Below are 18,079 nucleotides of genomic sequence, written 5' to 3' on the forward strand. Positions count from 1 at the left end.
AGTGTAATCAAATTCAAAAACCATACACGGCTCAATATCATAGCGCCACCATCTGGCAACAGGAAGTGAGTCTCATATCATTGATGCATTCTAATAGCAACACCAACATCTTCATTGATCAAAGGGGAATTCCTGTGCACACTATAAATTGCCAAGGAAGGTGATTATTTCCAAAGTGTGTACATATTGTTAAACATGTCATTGGCACAACTATGCCACCAAGGCGGTTGCGCCCATGGTGCTTGGGCCCGTTCATTGCTGCTTGCAGCTATATTTAGGGCCCAAGCACCGAAGGGTGCGAAGGACCCTATTGTTATTGGAAGGATTATTAGGGCCCAAGCACCGTAGGGTGCGAAGGACCCTATTGTTATTGGAAGGATTATTATTATTATTATTATTATTATTATTATTATTATTCTTTCTCTTCCGTCAAATGGGCATTTTTGAGGACTTTGCCATGGCTAAAAAGTCTTGAAATTTTGCACACACATCAGAAGTGGTGGCCGTCAGGATCTGTCAGATGCTCAGACCTGGGTGTGGCCGAGGGACTCCACAGCGCCCCCTATTACGCTGACCCCCCCCCCCCCATTGCATTGTTGTCTATTGTGGGCAGGCACTTTGAGCTACATGAACTTAATTTGGTATGCATGTGTGGCTCCTCAATTGAAACACATTTCTCATTCGTATTGATGCAAATATGCGAACAGGAAGTCAGCCATTTTGAATTTTGTGCGTTTTCACATGTACTACACTTTTAAGTACTCCTCCTAGGCGGTTCATCGCATTCACACCAAATGTGGTAAGAATGGTGTCAAGATAGTCATGATGCTAAATTGCCAGGATATTTTTGATATCTCAAACGGTATGGTCATGGCGAGGCGTACAATTTTTATGTCACGCCGCGCCAAAAGGAAGTGGCCATAATTTTGTGGTTTACATCGTCTGATCTGGCTGATATTTCACAAATTTGTTCATTGTGTGAGTATACTCACATCCATGTCCCAAGAAGAAGTCAATGTTATAGCGCCACCATCTGGCAACAGGAAGTGAGGTTTTTATCATATTTGTATGTGTTCCTGCTAGGGTATTCATCACATTCACACCAAATGTAGTCAGCATGATCTTAGCATAGTCCTGACCCAAAAAGCCAAAGGGATTTTTGATATCTCAAACGGTTTGGCAATGGCGAGGCGTACAATACACACGTTACGAGCGAAAACAGGAAGTGGGCTTAATTCCGTTCTACATCGTCTGATTGGGCTGATATTTTACAGATATATTCACTGTTGGAGTGCAATCACATCCATATCCACATACATCTGGGCGTGGCCACGCAGCGCCCCCTATGGTTCTTTTCTAATATTGTGGACATATACTTTCACGGAAATTCACCGAATATGGTATGCATATGGGTCTCCTCAAGACACACACATTTCTCATTTGCATCCCTTAACTTTTCCAAACAGGAAGTGAGCTATTCTGGTTTTTGTGTGTTTTTAAGTGTTTTTACACGTACCAAACTCTGAAATACTCCTCCTAGGGGGTTCATCACATTCACACCAAATGTGGTGAGAATGGTCTCAGGATAATCCTGATGCTAAATTGAAAGGATATTTCTGATATGTCCAACGGTACGGCTATGGCGAGGCGTACAATTTGAGGTCTCGCCGCGGCAACAGGAAGTGGTCGTAATTTCATTCTAGATGGTCTGATCTGGTTGATATTACACAGATATGTTCGTTGTGGGAGTGTAATCTCATCCATATCCCAAAAATGACTCAATGTTATAGCGCCACCATCTGGCAACAGGAAGTGGCCTTAATTTTACTCGACATCTTCCGATGTGGCTGAAAATTTAGAAATATGTATATTGTTGGAGTGTAATTAAATCCATATTCCAAAAATGACTCAATGTTATAGCGCCACCATCTGGAATCTAGAACATTGAATTGACCTTAATTTCACTCAACATCTTCCGATGTGGCTGAAAATTTAGAAATAGGTTTATTATTGGAGTGTAATCAAATTCAAAAACCATACACAGCTCAATATTATAGCGCCACCATCTGGCAACAGGAAGTGAGTCTTATATCATTGATGCATTCCAATAGTAGCACCAACATCTTCATTGATCAAATGGGAATTCCTGTGCACACTATACGTTGCCAAGGAAGGTGATTATTTCCAAAGTGTGTACATATTGTGAAACATGTCATTGGCACAACTATGCCACCAAGGCGGTTGCGCCCATGGTGCTTGGGCCCGTTCATTGCTGCTTGCAGCTATATTTATTATTATTATTATTATTATTATTATTATTATTATTATTATTCTTTCTCTTCCGTCATATGGGCATTTTTGAGGGCCTTGCCATGGCTAAAAAGTCTTGAAATTTTGCACACACATCAGAAGTGGTGGCCGTCAGGATCTATCAGATGCTCAGACCTGGGTGTGGCCGAGGGACTCCACAGCGCCCCCTGTTGCGCTGACCCCCCCCCCCCCTTGGCATTGTTGTCTATTGTGGGCAGGCACTTTGAGCTACCTGAACTTAATTTGGTATGCATGTGTGGCTCCTCAATTGAAACACATTTCTCATTCGCATTGATGCAAATATGCGAACAGGAAGTCAGCCATTTTGAATTTTGTGCGTTTTCACATGTACTACACTTTTACGTACTCCTCCTAGGCGGTTCATCGCATTCACACAAAATGCGGTAAGAATGGTCTCAAGATAGTCATGATTCTAAATTGCCAGGATATTTTTGATATCTCAAACGGTATGGTCATGGCGAGGCGTACAATTTTTATGTCACGCCGCGCCAAAAGGAAGTGGCCATAATTTTGTGGTTTACATCGTCTGATCTGGCTGATATTTCACAATTATGTTCATTGTGTGAGTATACTCACACTCATGTCCCAAGAAGAAGTCAATGTTATAGCGCCACCATCTGGCAACAGGAAGTGAGGTTTTTATCATATTTGTATGCGTTCCTGCTACGGTATTCATCACATTCACACAAAATGCAGTCAGCATGAACTTAGGATAGTCCTGAACCTAAAAGCCAAAGGGATTTTTGATATCTCAAACGGTTTGGCAATGGCGAGGCGTACAATACACACGTTACGAGCGAAAACAGGAAGTGGGCTTAATTCCGTTCTACATCATCTGATTGGGCTGATATTTTACAGATATATTCACTGTTGGAGTGCAATCACATCCATATCCACATACATCTGGGCGTGGCTACGCAGCGCCCCCTATGGTTCTTTTCTAATATTGTGGACATATACTTTCACGTAAATTCACCGAATATTTTATGCATATGGGTCTCCTCAAGACACACACATTTCTCATTTGCATCCCTTAACTTTTCCAAACAGGAAGTGAGCTATTCTGGATTTTGTGTGTTTTTAAGTGTTTTTACACGTACCAAACTCTGAAATACTCCTCCTAGGGGGTTCATCACATTCACACCAAATGTGGTGAGAATGGTCTCAGGATAATCCTGATGCTAAATTGAAAGGATATTTCTGATATGTCAAACGGTACGGCTATGGCGAGGCGTACAATTTGAGGTCTCGCTGCGGGAACAGGAAGTGGTCTTAATTTCATTCCAGATGGTCTGATCTGGTTGATATTACACAGATATGTTTGTTGTGGGAGTGTAATCACATCCATATCCCAAAAATGACTCAATGTTATAGCGCCACCATCTGGCAACAGGAAGTGGCCTTAATTTCACTCGACATCTACCGATGTGGCCGAAAATTTAGAAATATGTATATTGTTGGAGTGTAATTAAATCCATATTCCAAAAACGACTCAATGTTATAGCGCCACCATCTGGAAACTAGAACATTGAATTGACCTTAATTTCACTCAACATCTTCCGATGTGGCTAAAAATTTAGAAATAGGTTTATTATTGGAGTGTAATCAAATTCAAAAACCATACACGGCTCAATAATATAGCGCCACCATCTGGCAACAGGAAGTGAGTCTCATATCATTGATGCATTCCAATAGCAACACCAACATCTTAATTGATCAAAGGGGAATTCCTGTGCACACTATACGTTGCCAAGGAAGGTGATTATTTCCAAAGTGTGTACATATTGTTAAACATGTCATTGGCACAACTGTGCCACCAAGGCGGTTGCGCCCATGGTGCTTGGGCCCGTTCATTGCTGCTTGCAGCTATATTTATTATTATTATTCTTTTTTTTTCAATGTTTTGTGCATTTTTGAGGTGCTTGCCATGAATGAAAACTCACAGAATTTTGCACCCACATCAGGAGTGGTGGCTGTCAGGATCTCTCAGATGCTCAGACCTGGGCGTCGCTGAGGGGCTCCACAGCGCCCCCTATCGCATTGTCTTCTATTGTGGGCAGGCACTTTTAGCTACCTGCACCTCATTTAGCATGCATATAGCACTCCTCAGGCCAAACACATTTCTAATTCACATCTAATCAAATTTGCAAACAGGAAGTCAGCCATTTTGGATTTTGTGCGTTTTACACGTACTGCACTTTTAAGTACTCCTCCTAGGGGGTTCATCACATTCACACCACCTGTGGTCAGAATGGTCTCAGGATATTCATGATGCTAAATTGCCAGGATATTTTTGATAGCTCAAACGGGACGGTCCTAGGGAGGCGTAGAATTTTTATGTCACGCGGCGCCAACAGGAAGTGGCCGTAATTTCATGGTCTACATTGTCTGATCTGGCTGATATTTTAGAAATACGTTTATTGTTGGAGTATAATCACATCCATATCCCAAGAACGGGTCAATGTTATAGCGCCACCATCTGGCAACAGGAAGTGAGGTCTTTATCATATTTGTATGCCTTCCTGCTAGGGCATTCATCACATTCACACGAAATGTGGTCAGCATGATCTTAGGATAGTCATGACCATAAGCTGTGAAGGGATTTTTGATATCTCAAACGGTATGGAAATGGCGAGTCGTACAGTACACATATTGCGTGCAAAAAAATGACTTTTTTTTTTTCGACATCGTCCGATCTGGCTGATATTTTACAAATATGTTCACTGTTGGAGTACAATATGAAATATATACATATCAATCGGGGCGTGGCTAGACCGCGCCCCCTATAATTATTATTCTCTTTTTTTTCAATGTATTTTGCATTTTTGAGGTGCTTGCCATGGATGAAAACTCACGGAATTTTGCACACACATGAGAAGTGTTGGCTTTCAGGATGTATCAGATGCTCAGACCTGGGCGTGGCCGAGGGACTCCACAGCGCCCCCTAATGCTTTGTCTTCTATTGTGGACAGGCACTTTGAGCTACCTTCAACTAATTTGGTATGCATGTGGGGCTCCTCTGCACAAACACATTTCTCATTCGCATCGAATCAAATATGTGAACAGGAAGTCAGCCATTTTGAATTTTGTGCATTTTACACGTACTACACTTTTAAGTACTCATCCTAGGGGGTTCATTGCATTCACACAAAATGTGGTCAAACCGGTCTCAGAATAGTCATGATACTAATTCCAAAGGATATTTTTGATATCTCAAACGGTATGGTCATGGCGAGGCGTACAATTTTCATGTCACGCCGCGCCAACAGGAAGCCATAAATTCATGGTCTACATTGTCTGATCTGGCTGATATTTTACAAATATGTTCACTGTTAGAGGGTAATCACATCCAAATACCAAGAAGAAATCAATGTTATAGCGCCACCATCTGGCAACGGAAATGACGTTTTTATCATGTTTGTATGCGTTCCTGCTAGGGTATTCATCACATTCACACCAAATGTAGTCATCATGATCTTAGAATAGTCCTGACCCTAAATGACGAAAGGATTTTTGATATCTCAAACGGTTTGGCAATGGCGAGACGTATAATACACACATTACGCCCAAAAACTGGAAGTGGGCTTAATTCCGTTCTACATCATCTGATCGGGCTGATATTTTACAAATATATTCACTTTTGGAGTGCAATCACATCCATATCCACATTCATCTGGGCGTGGCTACACAGCGCCCCCTATGGCTTTTTTCTAATATTGTGGACATATACTTTCACGTAAATGCACCACGTCTGGTAGGCATAAGGGTCTCCTCAAGACACACACATTTCTCATTTGCATCCCTTAACTTTTCCCAACAGGAAGTGAGCTATTTTGGATTTTGTGTGTTTTTAAGTGTTTTTTCACGTACCAAACTTTGAAATACTCTTCCTAGGGGGTTCATCACATTCACACAAAATGTGGTCAGCATGATATTATAGCCCTGACACACAACTATAAACTGATTTTTAATATCTTGGAATGGTATGGCTATGGTCAGCCTTAAAATTAACTTGTAATGCTGCCCAAACAGTTCATGTTTTAATACAATTCTGTATTAAATAATTTCAAAAAGGTATTAAATTCTACATTGCCTGATTTTGAGGCTACAACTTTTCACATATGTTCATTGTTGGAGTGTCATCACATCCATTAAGCAATAATAGTTCACTATTTTCGCTGGAGACTCATTATATCCAGTCTTAAAACTTCAACGCAAGTCGCAAATGACTCTCCCATTTCTAATACGAGACTGCCATCTACTGGCAAAAGTTGGTATTGCATATATCTTGCAATGACGTTCAATGTTATTTGGTTTAAAAAAAACCGTGTTGTAGCATTTTAAGGACTCAATACAAAACAGCTGTTCGGAAAGTTAGCTTGAAAACCAAGAAGCCTTATTAAGGAATTCGAGCCGTTTCTATTTGACTTCATTCGGTTGAAGTGAATGCGGTAACCCAATTAAATGTAATTCGCGTCGGAATACACATAATAGCCTACACTGTCAACGTGAAATAAAAATATATAGAGGTTTAAATCGATCCTATATTGGGACATTTGTTATGATGGCTGGTGCAACGGGCATTTTCGGTACCGTTGACCATAATCGAATGCTAGCATTTATATCATTACACTGACCAAGTCCTGTTAAAAAGCACATCACCTTTGTGGAAACAGTGAAGTTGTCTACACAATCTATTCTACTCACAGACTAACTGCGTCGCTGTAACTTCCCCCCATTTCTGATACGGGGATTCCATTTATTGGCAGAAAGTGGAACTTTTATATTTTCCTTCCTTCAAGTGATTTTTCAACGATAGGTTTTTGTTTTTTTTCTAGCGAGCCAGTAGGCATAACGATGTATGATTTACAGCTGCAGCCTACGTGACAAAATGTATTGACAACACCCAGCCCGACGTTTCTTTGCATCTATTTTCATTATATGAATAGAATATCTGAAATAAATATTAAAGACATTTAATGACTGTCTTTAACTGGCAGGAGAGTAGCATACATTTAAAAGAGTCAAAAGTCAAAAAGAAACGTTAACGTTTGAGATGGCTCTGGTCGAACTCTGTGCTAACATGAGACCGTTATGTTCAACAAAGGTATGGCATGCAGGTCGTTGCGAGATGACGCGCATTGGCTAACAGCAGCCAGCCTGTCCACTGTCTGTGTGAGTCAAAAAAACAGGTCAGCTACGTTTGTTTACATGAATAGAAAACTTTCAGTTAAATCGCCAGCTATGTTAGTTTATTTTGCTTGTCATTAAACACGAATTAAGAGAACATACAATTTCGCTAGGAATTTTTGACTTAATATGAAAATACCGGATTGAGGGCAGAGACTTGGCATCTCCTTTAGATTTGGCTGAACAAATGCGTTTCAGGCAGCATAATTACCGGTGAAATGGAAAAGAATGATGCTGGCTAACTCGACGTTTAATGCAATATTATCCGACACTTCGAAGAGAAATTATTTAACAAGGATAAAAGGAAACATACAACTTTTGGCCAATAGATGGCGTACGTGTATAAGAGGGCAGTATAGCTTAATGGTTCAGACAATGGATTAAGACATGCAAGGTCCGCGGTTCCATCCCCGGTGCGGCCACAATAAAGTTGAATAGTTTCTTTACGCCAATGGTTTTATTTTGAGTGCATATTTATAACCGAATGACTTCTCAAGCGTAAATTGTGCCTCCCGCTGTAAAATCTATTGAAATTAATTCATCTCTGCTCTCCATACAGGACTGGAGCATATTATTACACTGTGCAAGCAAGAAGTAATTTTTGTTTCATTCTACATTGTCTGATGTGGCAGAAACTTCACACATGTTCATTTTTGGAGTGTAATCTCATCCATATACCAAGAAAGGCTCAATGGCATAGCGCCACCATCTGGCAACAGGAAGTGGCTTTAATTTTACTTGACATCTTCCAATTTGGCTGAAAATGTACAAATATGTTAATTATTGGAGTGTAATCAAATCCATGAACCATACACGGCTCAATATTATACCGCCACCATCTGGCAACAGGAAGTGGCTTAAATTTTACTTGACATCTTCCAATTTGGCTGAAAATGTACAAATATGTTAATTATTGTAGTGAAATCAAATCCATAAACCATACACGGCTCAATATTATAGCGCCACCATCTGGCAATAGGAAGTGAGGCTTATATCATTGATGCATTCCAATAGCAGCAGCAACATCTTCATTGATCAAAGGGGAATTCCTGTGCACACTATACGTTGTCCAGGAAGGTGATTATTTCCAAAGTGTGTACATATTGTGAAACATGTCATTGGCACAACTATGCCACCAAGGCGGTTGCGCCCATGGTGCTTGGGCCCGTTCATTGCTGCTTGCAGCTATATTTATTATTATTATCCCAAGATATATGGAAATAGAATCCTGATCCACACTCCTATCCAGTGGGTGGCGGTAATGCACCAAAAAGCTGTATCAACCGCCATAAAAACCTCACGAAGAAGAAGAAGAAGAACAGCCATTTGCTTACAAACAAGCGCGAAATTTCATGGCATGCACCATCTGCTGTAGTAACTTCCTTTACGTAATTTACTGACAAACAGGAATTGTGATTCTGTTCACTTACGGCTAGCGTGCATTCACCTGTTCGTGAGGTTATCACGCATCAAAAGTTAGGCAGAAAGGAGCGATGTGAAATCTACATTGTTTGCAGTAACGTTAGACTAGGTTATCGTTTGCAACACTGTTACTAGTGTAGTTCACAAGCAAAGCGACGTTACTCTTATTCCAGTAATCGTATTGTTTTGGAAGACAGCTATTCGGCCCCAGTCGTAGCTAAGCTAGATAGCTTAGGTCTGAACGTGAAAATGATTAAAAACAAACGGAATAAAAATACGGTAAGTAGCTGACTACTACACGTTTGATTGAAATGTGATAACTAACATTAACTAGGCTTGCAAATTGCTTAGCTACCGTTAATGTTATATTATGTTATTTATGCGGTTTTCCTTTTTAAAGTTGCCACTCATTTTCAGGTTGGAATAAATGCTGGTCAAAAGAAGATCGCCTCATTTTTGTGGTCTAATAAGGTAACGTAGTCGAAGTTATCTCATCCATTTATTACTGGATAGATTTGAAGCGGGGGGTTACATTTTCTTCATCAGCTAAATTGGTTAAACTGTCTGAACTGCAAGGCTAACAATGAAACGGAGTAGAATTTGATGAATTTGAATTTAGTGCCAGTTGATTGTCTTTGTAAAGTATCTGGTCATCGAATTTTAACTAAATTGAGCATATTCAATCCCGAAAAACGCAACGCAGTTTAACGTTATTTGGTTAACATTAAATAAGTGGAACGTGCGACCTTTGGCTATCAGTTTTGTATTCTGTGGCATCCATGTGAAGTTGGGTATCGTTACTAACAATCCCTCGCTAAAACCAAGGTTGTTGAACACGTGTTTAAAATGACTAAAGCGGCTGAAATGATCAAATTACCACAGGGATGTATCCACTACACATCCACCAAATATCTATTCAAAGTAACTTCATGTAAAGAACTAGGGCTGGACGATTTGGGGAAAATAACTAATCTAATTGCTGTTCACCCCAATATTGCGATTATGATTTGACTAAAATGTCTACGTGGTGGTAGAGTAGTAGTCTCCGTGTGGCAAGCTGTAGAGCTGACTGAAACCCATTGATGCATTGAAATCTACAGTTCATGACTGATAAATTATCATCATAATGAAGACCCCAAACACCTCTGACTGATCAGAAACACTCTTCATTTTTCTATAAATGATACTATAGTGCACAGAAGACTTCACAAACTACAGAGGTTGCACTGCAAGATGTGAACCACTAGTTGGCTGCAAAAACAGGATGGCCTGGTTACAGTTTGCTAAGTACATAAAGAGCACGCAGAGTTTTAGAAAAAGGTCTTATGGACAGAGGAGACCAAGGTTGACTTGTATCAGAGTGATGGCAAGAGCAAACTGGAGACTAAAAGGAATTGCCCAAGAACCAAAGCTGAAACATGGTGGGGGTTTTATGGTTTGGACATGTACTGCTGCGGTACTGTCTCACTTTTCTACATTGGTGTATTTGCTAGCAGTAGCAGAATGAATTCTGAATTACCTTCGAAAATTCAACTAAATGCCTCCAAACTCACTAGATGATGCTTCATCCTGTTGGAAGACAATGATCCGAAACAGACTGCTAAAGCAACAAAGGAGTTTTTCAAAACCAAAACTGTAAAGTTCTGACTGGCTAAATTCCTCTGATCTGAATTTAATTATACATGCATTTCATATGCTGAACGCAATTTAAAGCAAGTAACCACTGAAAAAGGCAGAAGTTGAAGATGCAGTACAGACCTAGAAAAGCATCACCTGAGAAGATCTCACCTGAGAAGTACATCACCCTAATATGTCCCAAACAATACGGTTTCCTGAAATGGGGGTGTGCAGTGCAGTTAGCATTTGTACAGTTGTACAATTTCTGTTCTTTTGGCTCTGTACTCCAGCATTGGACTTGAAATTAAACAATATGAGGTTAAAGTAATCTTTAATTTGTGTATTCACAGCTATCTCAGGTGATCCTTGTTGGAAGAATTGATTCAATTTACTGTTGAACATTTCAAAATGTATTGACATGTTTTTGAAATGATGTCTTACTGCCTTTAATGTATTGACTCATTGTAGCAACTTTATTCTTTTGAAATAATATAACACGCACCAGCTACTACATTTAGCTGCCTAGTGTGAAAATGCCCTTGAAGCACAAAAGTGGGTCGCAGAAAAGAAAGGATAAAAAAAGGACCAGGAGGAAACGGTAGCAAAACAACCTAAACTGGATGGCTTTTTGGAAAAATAATCGCTGAACTGCTACCCTGTTCCCAGTTGCAGTTGCCCATCGCAATCATTCCACCCGACGGCGGCGAAACCTTGCAGGTTGAATAGCACGCTAGATATAACGTTAGCCGACTGTGCTTTTTCAGGAGAAAATTCGGCTACATTTGGCTGAAAAGTGAAAGTTTTCTAGCAACTAGGACGTAGCCATGCTATATCCAGTTGAGCTGTATTGGGGTTAACCTAGTCCGTCTGTCAAAACGTCTCTCAACCTAAGTTTCCACCCCCTAGATTCCTGTTTGGCTCAATGCAGTAACGTTAATGTGAGCTAACTTCATTCTTACATTGCTCAATCTTGTAATCGTTCATTAACATTAGTCATAGGTCTGTAAATGTACTTCACTCGCATTGCATTGAAATTAGCCAAGGAAGCTGCAAATTCTCCCAGCAGTTACCGTGAATTTGATTTGTTTGTTCAATTGTTGGACTGGTTTTCTGCTGTAAACCTACTGTTCCACCAATGTTAAGTCAGCGGGCTGTTTAAAAAAAAAAAAAAGCTTATGGTATAGAAAGTATAAATTGTATCCCTTAACAAATAGGTCCGTTTAGTTTTATAAACTGGAGGAGGAGTTACGTCCATAATACGACTAAGTACCTGCAATAAATATAAATATACTGTTAATTTAAAAAATAATAATAAATGGCAAGTTGAAAGATAAAACAAAAGCTAAGAAAATAAATGATTTTCATATATTCATATTTTATTGAAAAAAAAAAAGGACTCCGTGAATTAAGCATAAGAACACGGTGAAAAATACATTCAGTGAATTTATTGTGTTGTGCTTTTCCTCTGATACTGACACGTAGCATAGCATCCAAACTGTCGTTAGTTGATTTGTTGATGATTTGATTCCATGACCATCCGCACCGAGGCCCATCCTCAATAGCTGCAGCCACTTTAACATCTGCTGGTGTTGCCTTTTGTTTGTCTTACAAAACGCTTGATCGCTGATGCTATTGATGGAATGTAAAACTGTGGTCAAAGTTTTGCAGAGTTAAACAGTAGCCTAATATTGCTACCGGTATGCATAATGTTAAGTGGCTGGAGCTGTCAGAACTCGGCAGTGGACATAGGGCTTTGTAACTTTAGTGAAACTGTGGCGTTATAACAATTCCAACAGTCCAGTCCAATTCATGAATAGAAGAGCTCACAATAACAAGCTAGATAACCTAGCATCACAGCTCCTGGATCCTTTCTTTTAAAGTGTCCATGCATGGCCGTCATGCTGCTGTTTCGTCTGACACTTTGGATGCTCTGGCTTTTTTTTCGCCATGATCAAAACAATATGACGCGTCGGTTATGAATATCCGGAACTGACGAAATGATATGGTCGACGTCATTGACGACGTCGATTAATCGCCAATTCTTTTATTTAATTTATTTTGCCCTTTTTATAGAATCGCTTGCAATATAGCACAAAAGACATTGTGAATAAGGAACTTTGCTGTTGGAAAGTGGCTGGAACCAAAAACGGCTTACACAGGGCTCTCAAACCCAGTCCTCTGTAAGCTGCTTTTCATTCCAATCAAAATGGCAATTTTTTTTTACCAGCTGTTCATTTGTTTTATTTATTCTTTTCATGTTTTGAGGGATTGTTTGTGCTCTTAATCCATATTGTGTGCCATGAAGTGTCCCATATTCATGTTGCTATATTTCAAACAAATACATAAACTGAGGTCATGAAATTGAAGAATAATTAATAAAATGTTTTGAAGGAAGTTAAACACATGAGATCCCCCAGGAGTTTGAGAACCACTGCTCTGGAAGGTTAGCATCTGTTCTCTATGCATTCTCCTGAATCCATTTAACGGTAGTTTGTTTTCCTGATGCAGGACAAACTTGATTGCTACAATTGATGTATAAATTACCATACAATGATTTGATGTGGAATTTGAAAACTGGTATTATTTTAGTTGCATAGTTATTTAAATGTATATTGCTCTTGTACTGTTCATTTTGACCTCAGAGTCCAGATCCAAAGGAGAAGAGATTTCATGACGGCCCTGGTGTAGCTGCGAAATCTATGGTCCTTAGTCTCTTGGGGGACAGTGATGAAGAAGAGGCCCAAAACCTCCCACCTTCCTTGGGGCTTTTGTCTGTACCAGAGACTCCTGAGAACCAGGTAGGGCCCTCCTGTTCATTGCGGGAGCCTTTGCAGGAGGTGTTTCCTCTTCCAGTTTCCTCTTCCTTTTGCTCTGGCCAGAGGCAGGCCAAGAGGGCTGCATCTGGGATTCCAGCACTACAATGTGGGAAAAGAGGGCAGATGGCTCCAACATTGTTGACTTTGCAGAACAGTTTGATGAAGAGCACTTCTGTTAAGCGGCTGCTGCACAGTCCTGAGGAAGCACAGAAGGGGAAAGCCAAGCGACTGAAAGCAGCTTCGGTAAAGAGGCCCTCTGGCAGAAATACCACGCACGTCCCTCGACTGGATGACTTCTTGGACGAGTGCTTGTATGTGATTGGCGGCTCAGCTGGGCAAGCCAAGCGGGAACCGTGCTCTAAGGCCAAAGATTCCGACATCAAGGCCAGTAAACCCAGACCCAAATCCCACATGTTGATGCGGGAAGAGGTGCCTGTGCTTGAGTCAATGAGTATTGTATCACCAAACGCCGCCAACCCCTTTCAGGTTAATGCTTCTTGCTGCAGCTCAGATTATGATGCAAGAAGGACTTTTACTATAATTTCTGACCAAAAGGTGGATACTGATCTACTGAGTATTTCTCATCGGATTCCTTGCAATCCACAGACTACCTTACACAGTGTAGTGAAACTATGTGCTAAAGAGGCCAGGGTGGGCAAGGGTGCAGGAGATGATCAGCAGGGGCCTATTGGAAACAAGGGGGCTGTTGGGGAAGGTGGCTGTTTGCAAGATGGATGTGGGGAAACTGGTGAGATTGGCTCAAAGGATGACATCGGAGTAATGGAAGACTGCTGGTTTGATGACGACATGGAGCTCAGCAAAGAAAAGGAGAAGTCCATGTAAGAAATTGTTTATTTTCTAAAAATGCTTATTCATCAAGTTTTCATCCTTGTTTTATCATTGAAAATGAGCCTGCTTAGCATGCAATGTTAATTGAGTGACTGACTTGCCTTGTTAAAATGTGTATGCACGAGCTGGTTTGTGCAGGACGTACAAAGATAGACAGCTGTAATAACATGGCGGAGCAAACCGCTATGCCAAGTCAGCTTACACTTAAAGTCCATGCTAGCTAGGAGAAAGCAAGCAAGCAGTCGGGATCTATAGAATGCTTCTCTTTATGAAAAACTGGCAGTTTTTTCTAGTAGCCCACAGGTAGGAAGTAGTAGGCTAAGTAAAGCCACTTGTGGTATCTAATAACAAACACAGGTAACATTTTAGTAATCGGTAGCACGCAGCAAAAATTGCGGCAGATAAAACAAGGAAGCCCAAACCTCAGTGGTTTCCTCAAACAATTCTACTTAACCTTCTCTAGTGGAATGTACTACAGTGGTATGTACACACCTGGGTTAAATATGCAGATTCCTTGTTACCAGGTTAGCTATAGCTTTCTCTGTTAAACTGGTTAACGTAAGCAAATACCTAGGCTACCTAATGTTAGCTAACTGCACATCGAAAAAAACAAAACTACTGTTGTTGTACTGATAAATATTACAGGCGTTTTATATTGAATGCTCCAGCAGATTGGTCAGGGTCTTAGAACACGGTGCATGTTCTGATTTGATCTACTCTCTAGGTAACATGAGATTGTGAAAAAGCATAAATATTTTCTTATTTCTAGAGTTCAGTGAATTCAATTAAGAACTAATATATAAGAACACTGTGAATGCTTGAACCCAATGGGAGATGCTGAATTTGTATGTATTCAGTGTACTGTAGTTATCATGAACACATCTATGGAATCCAACACCTCATTCATTCCCATTAATTAACTCAAAATTAATGCCCCCAATTAACTTAATCTCTCAATCGTTATTTATATACAGTCCCTTCAAAAAGTATTGGAACACTATACACTGAAGCCAATTGAGTGTATCACCTTTTGTGTCAGACCACCCAATTTTTAGCTGAGCAAAAGTATTGGAACATGTGACTGACGGGTGTTTCTTGTTGCCCAGTTGTGCCCTGTGAGTTTGATTGGTTAAACAATACATGGTTCTGAATGTCTACTCTTGGCTTTAGCCTTGAGATTTGCCTGTGAAGACTGCATTTGTGTCAAACCAACATGAAGACCAGAGACCCCAAAACATCAGTCAGTGACATCACAAACAATCTCAGCAATCTCAATCAACCATTTGAAGAACACTTGGAGGGCCGCAATAGAGGCGAAATCACAAGACGCAAACCTCATCAGTAGTAGGGGACCGGTTAAATGGTTAACTGAAACTGATTTGTAACCAGTTACAAAAAATTGATAACCGATAACTTTTTTTTTTCTTTTCTTTTTTTCTGAAGGTGAAATGGTAAGCTCAGTTTAAAATAAATGCATGTTCATCACTAGGCATATTATTGCAGTTCTAAACTGGCAATCGACAAGCTTCAGTAGTTTGAGCAAGCAATCTGGCTATTTCAGGGGATTTAAAATGCAAACGCCACAGGGAAATTAATGCTACAGTATTAGAGTTATCAAATAATTTCTGTAGCTGTTGGTTGACTTATGGCTTATTGTAACGTTATATCGTTTCTTAAGGTTCACAGAAGATCCGTGTTTATTCGTTGACACGCAAATTCAAACTACCCCCAAACTGAACGTAGCTTTCCACTATGCTATATCTACAAATCAACAAAGCAATGTTATTGGACAAATGTTTCACGAAATATTACAATACGCTGTCCACAAGCAATCGGCGGCCATTTCAGAGGGTTAAGAATACAAACACCGCATGGAATTGAATACTACAGTACTATAGTTGTCAAATATTTTTTGTGCGTTTTTAAATCTGTAGCTGTTAGTTCACTTACGGCTTATGCTATGGCGCTTCATCCGTGTTTATTCGTTGACACGCAAATTCAAACTAACGGCAAACTGAACTTAGCTTTTCACTATGCGGTATCTACATAAAAATAAATCACGCAATACATTATCATTAGGCTATTTATCCATTGGTTATTGAAAGCAAAAATTCCCCGCTTTCAACAAAAATGGACACGTTAATCTCACCACCACGATTGTCCCACACCATATAAAATGCATTGGGATATAAAATGCAAGTTTACTGTTACATTAAAATAGATCAAAGTGTACGGAGACCTGTACTGGCAGAAGGTAATATCATTAGACCAGTCGCCGATGGTAAAATGGACCCGGTGTTATATTCTATCAGCCAAATAATGCCTGACCACGGCATTTTGAGTGCACAACCCGGTCTGTAACAAAGTTGTTCACAGCAGCATATTTACAGATTACATGCCAATCAGGTCTATGAGGCAGAAGCCATAGGGATAAGGGATGAAAACATGAATAATTATAATTTTAACCGATGCATTTAAAAAATGACACACGATCGACCAGTGGACGTAAATTACACAGATTTCTGCAACTGTGAGGTTACACTGCACAATGTCAATGTACATGTAAATATTTAATTTGGCAATTAGGCTGACTTACCATTATCGGACTTACAATGTTGACATTTAACTACTGAGATGGCCCAAAATAAATTTGAAAATGCAATTAAATTTCTCTAATTCCGTAAAAATAAATAAATACAACCCCTAGTGGTCATAAGCAGTATCGGTTAACCGTTCAAAAAAATGGCATGGTAACCGGTTACTAAAGCTGATGAAATGCACCTATTAAGCTCATGGACCCATTAAGCTCACTACCATGTTTGACCTAAAATAAAAAAATAAAAAATTCTAACGTTCTGCTACTTGACTTCTCTACCAATGCATACACTTGTTATTTGCATACCACTTTTAATTCTAAGCCAATGAGATATGTCTTTAAGATATGACTCCCCATGTGCTGACACTTCCTGGTTGCATTTTGAAAGTTGTGAAAAAACTTCCATGTGAAGAGGAGCCCCAAAAAAAACCAATTTTTCACCTTTTTGCTGTTTCTTCTTGGGTAAGTATCTCAATACTTATTATAAAATTAAGAGATTAATGTTTATAACTATGCATAGTACAACTAAAAACTGTGATTTTGTGAATAGTTTACAGTTAAATCAAAAGATTGTTTTAGTCAGCTAGCGAATGCACTACAGTACCCACTTAACATGTTAGCCACATAAGATAGGGTGCTACACCAATATTAAATCACAAGTGTCAATGGATTGCATTTTCAAATACATTTTGCTATAAATTAACCATATATTAATCTTGAAAAGTTGTATGTATCTTTAGTTTTAGTTCAAACATTTTCAGGTGAGCTTAAAGCGTGTTTGAGTGTGATGTAAATTAAAATAGGTATTATTGATTACATATGATCACCAATGATTGTTCATAGAATTGTAATCTACAGTTGTTATTTATAGCCCAGTAAATTAGTTTCCAAATATATAATACATAGAAATTTATATAATTACTTTAACTAAAATTGCTGCTGCCCCAATTAAGCTCAGCACGCTCCCTTTAAGCTCACTTACATAGCATGTGTATGTAAAATGTGTGTAAACAGAATATAATCATGTTTTGATTGGAATCATATAAAGTTAATATTAAAAGGAGCATGGATGTATTATTTTCACAGCTTTAAGATGAGTAAAACCAGGAGAAATTACATCTCATGCCCACAGATGTTAGAGGCATGCCGCCTATACTACAGACAGGGTACATTTGCAAACATGAGTACTCTGTCAAAGAGGTTTGGACTGGACAGGATGGCGTTGAGCCGGAGAGTCAATCAGCGTATCACGGTTGAG

At 39.6% G+C, this 18,079-nt stretch overlaps 1 protein-coding gene across 2 annotated transcripts in view; it reads left to right on the top strand.

Moving 5' to 3' along the window:
* Positions 1 to 8,840: 8,840 nt before the first annotated feature.
* The window catches only part of dna2 (DNA replication helicase/nuclease 2), a 69,133-nt gene continuing 59,894 nt past the window's right edge, over positions 8,841 to 18,079 (top strand). For both annotated transcript variants that reach the window (XM_061233164.1, XM_061233165.1), the window contains exons 1-3: positions 8,841 to 9,222; positions 9,361 to 9,414; positions 13,203 to 14,215. In XM_061233164.1, the coding sequence (XP_061089148.1) occupies positions 9,193 to 9,222; positions 9,361 to 9,414; positions 13,203 to 14,215 (1,097 nt within the window). In that variant the 5' untranslated portion in view covers positions 8,841 to 9,192. The remainder of the gene's footprint in view (positions 9,223 to 9,360; positions 9,415 to 13,202; positions 14,216 to 18,079) is intronic.

Source organism: Conger conger, chromosome 2, assembly GCF_963514075.1.
Source record: "Conger conger chromosome 2, fConCon1.1, whole genome shotgun sequence".
NCBI lineage: Eukaryota > Metazoa > Chordata > Actinopteri > Anguilliformes > Congridae > Conger > Conger conger.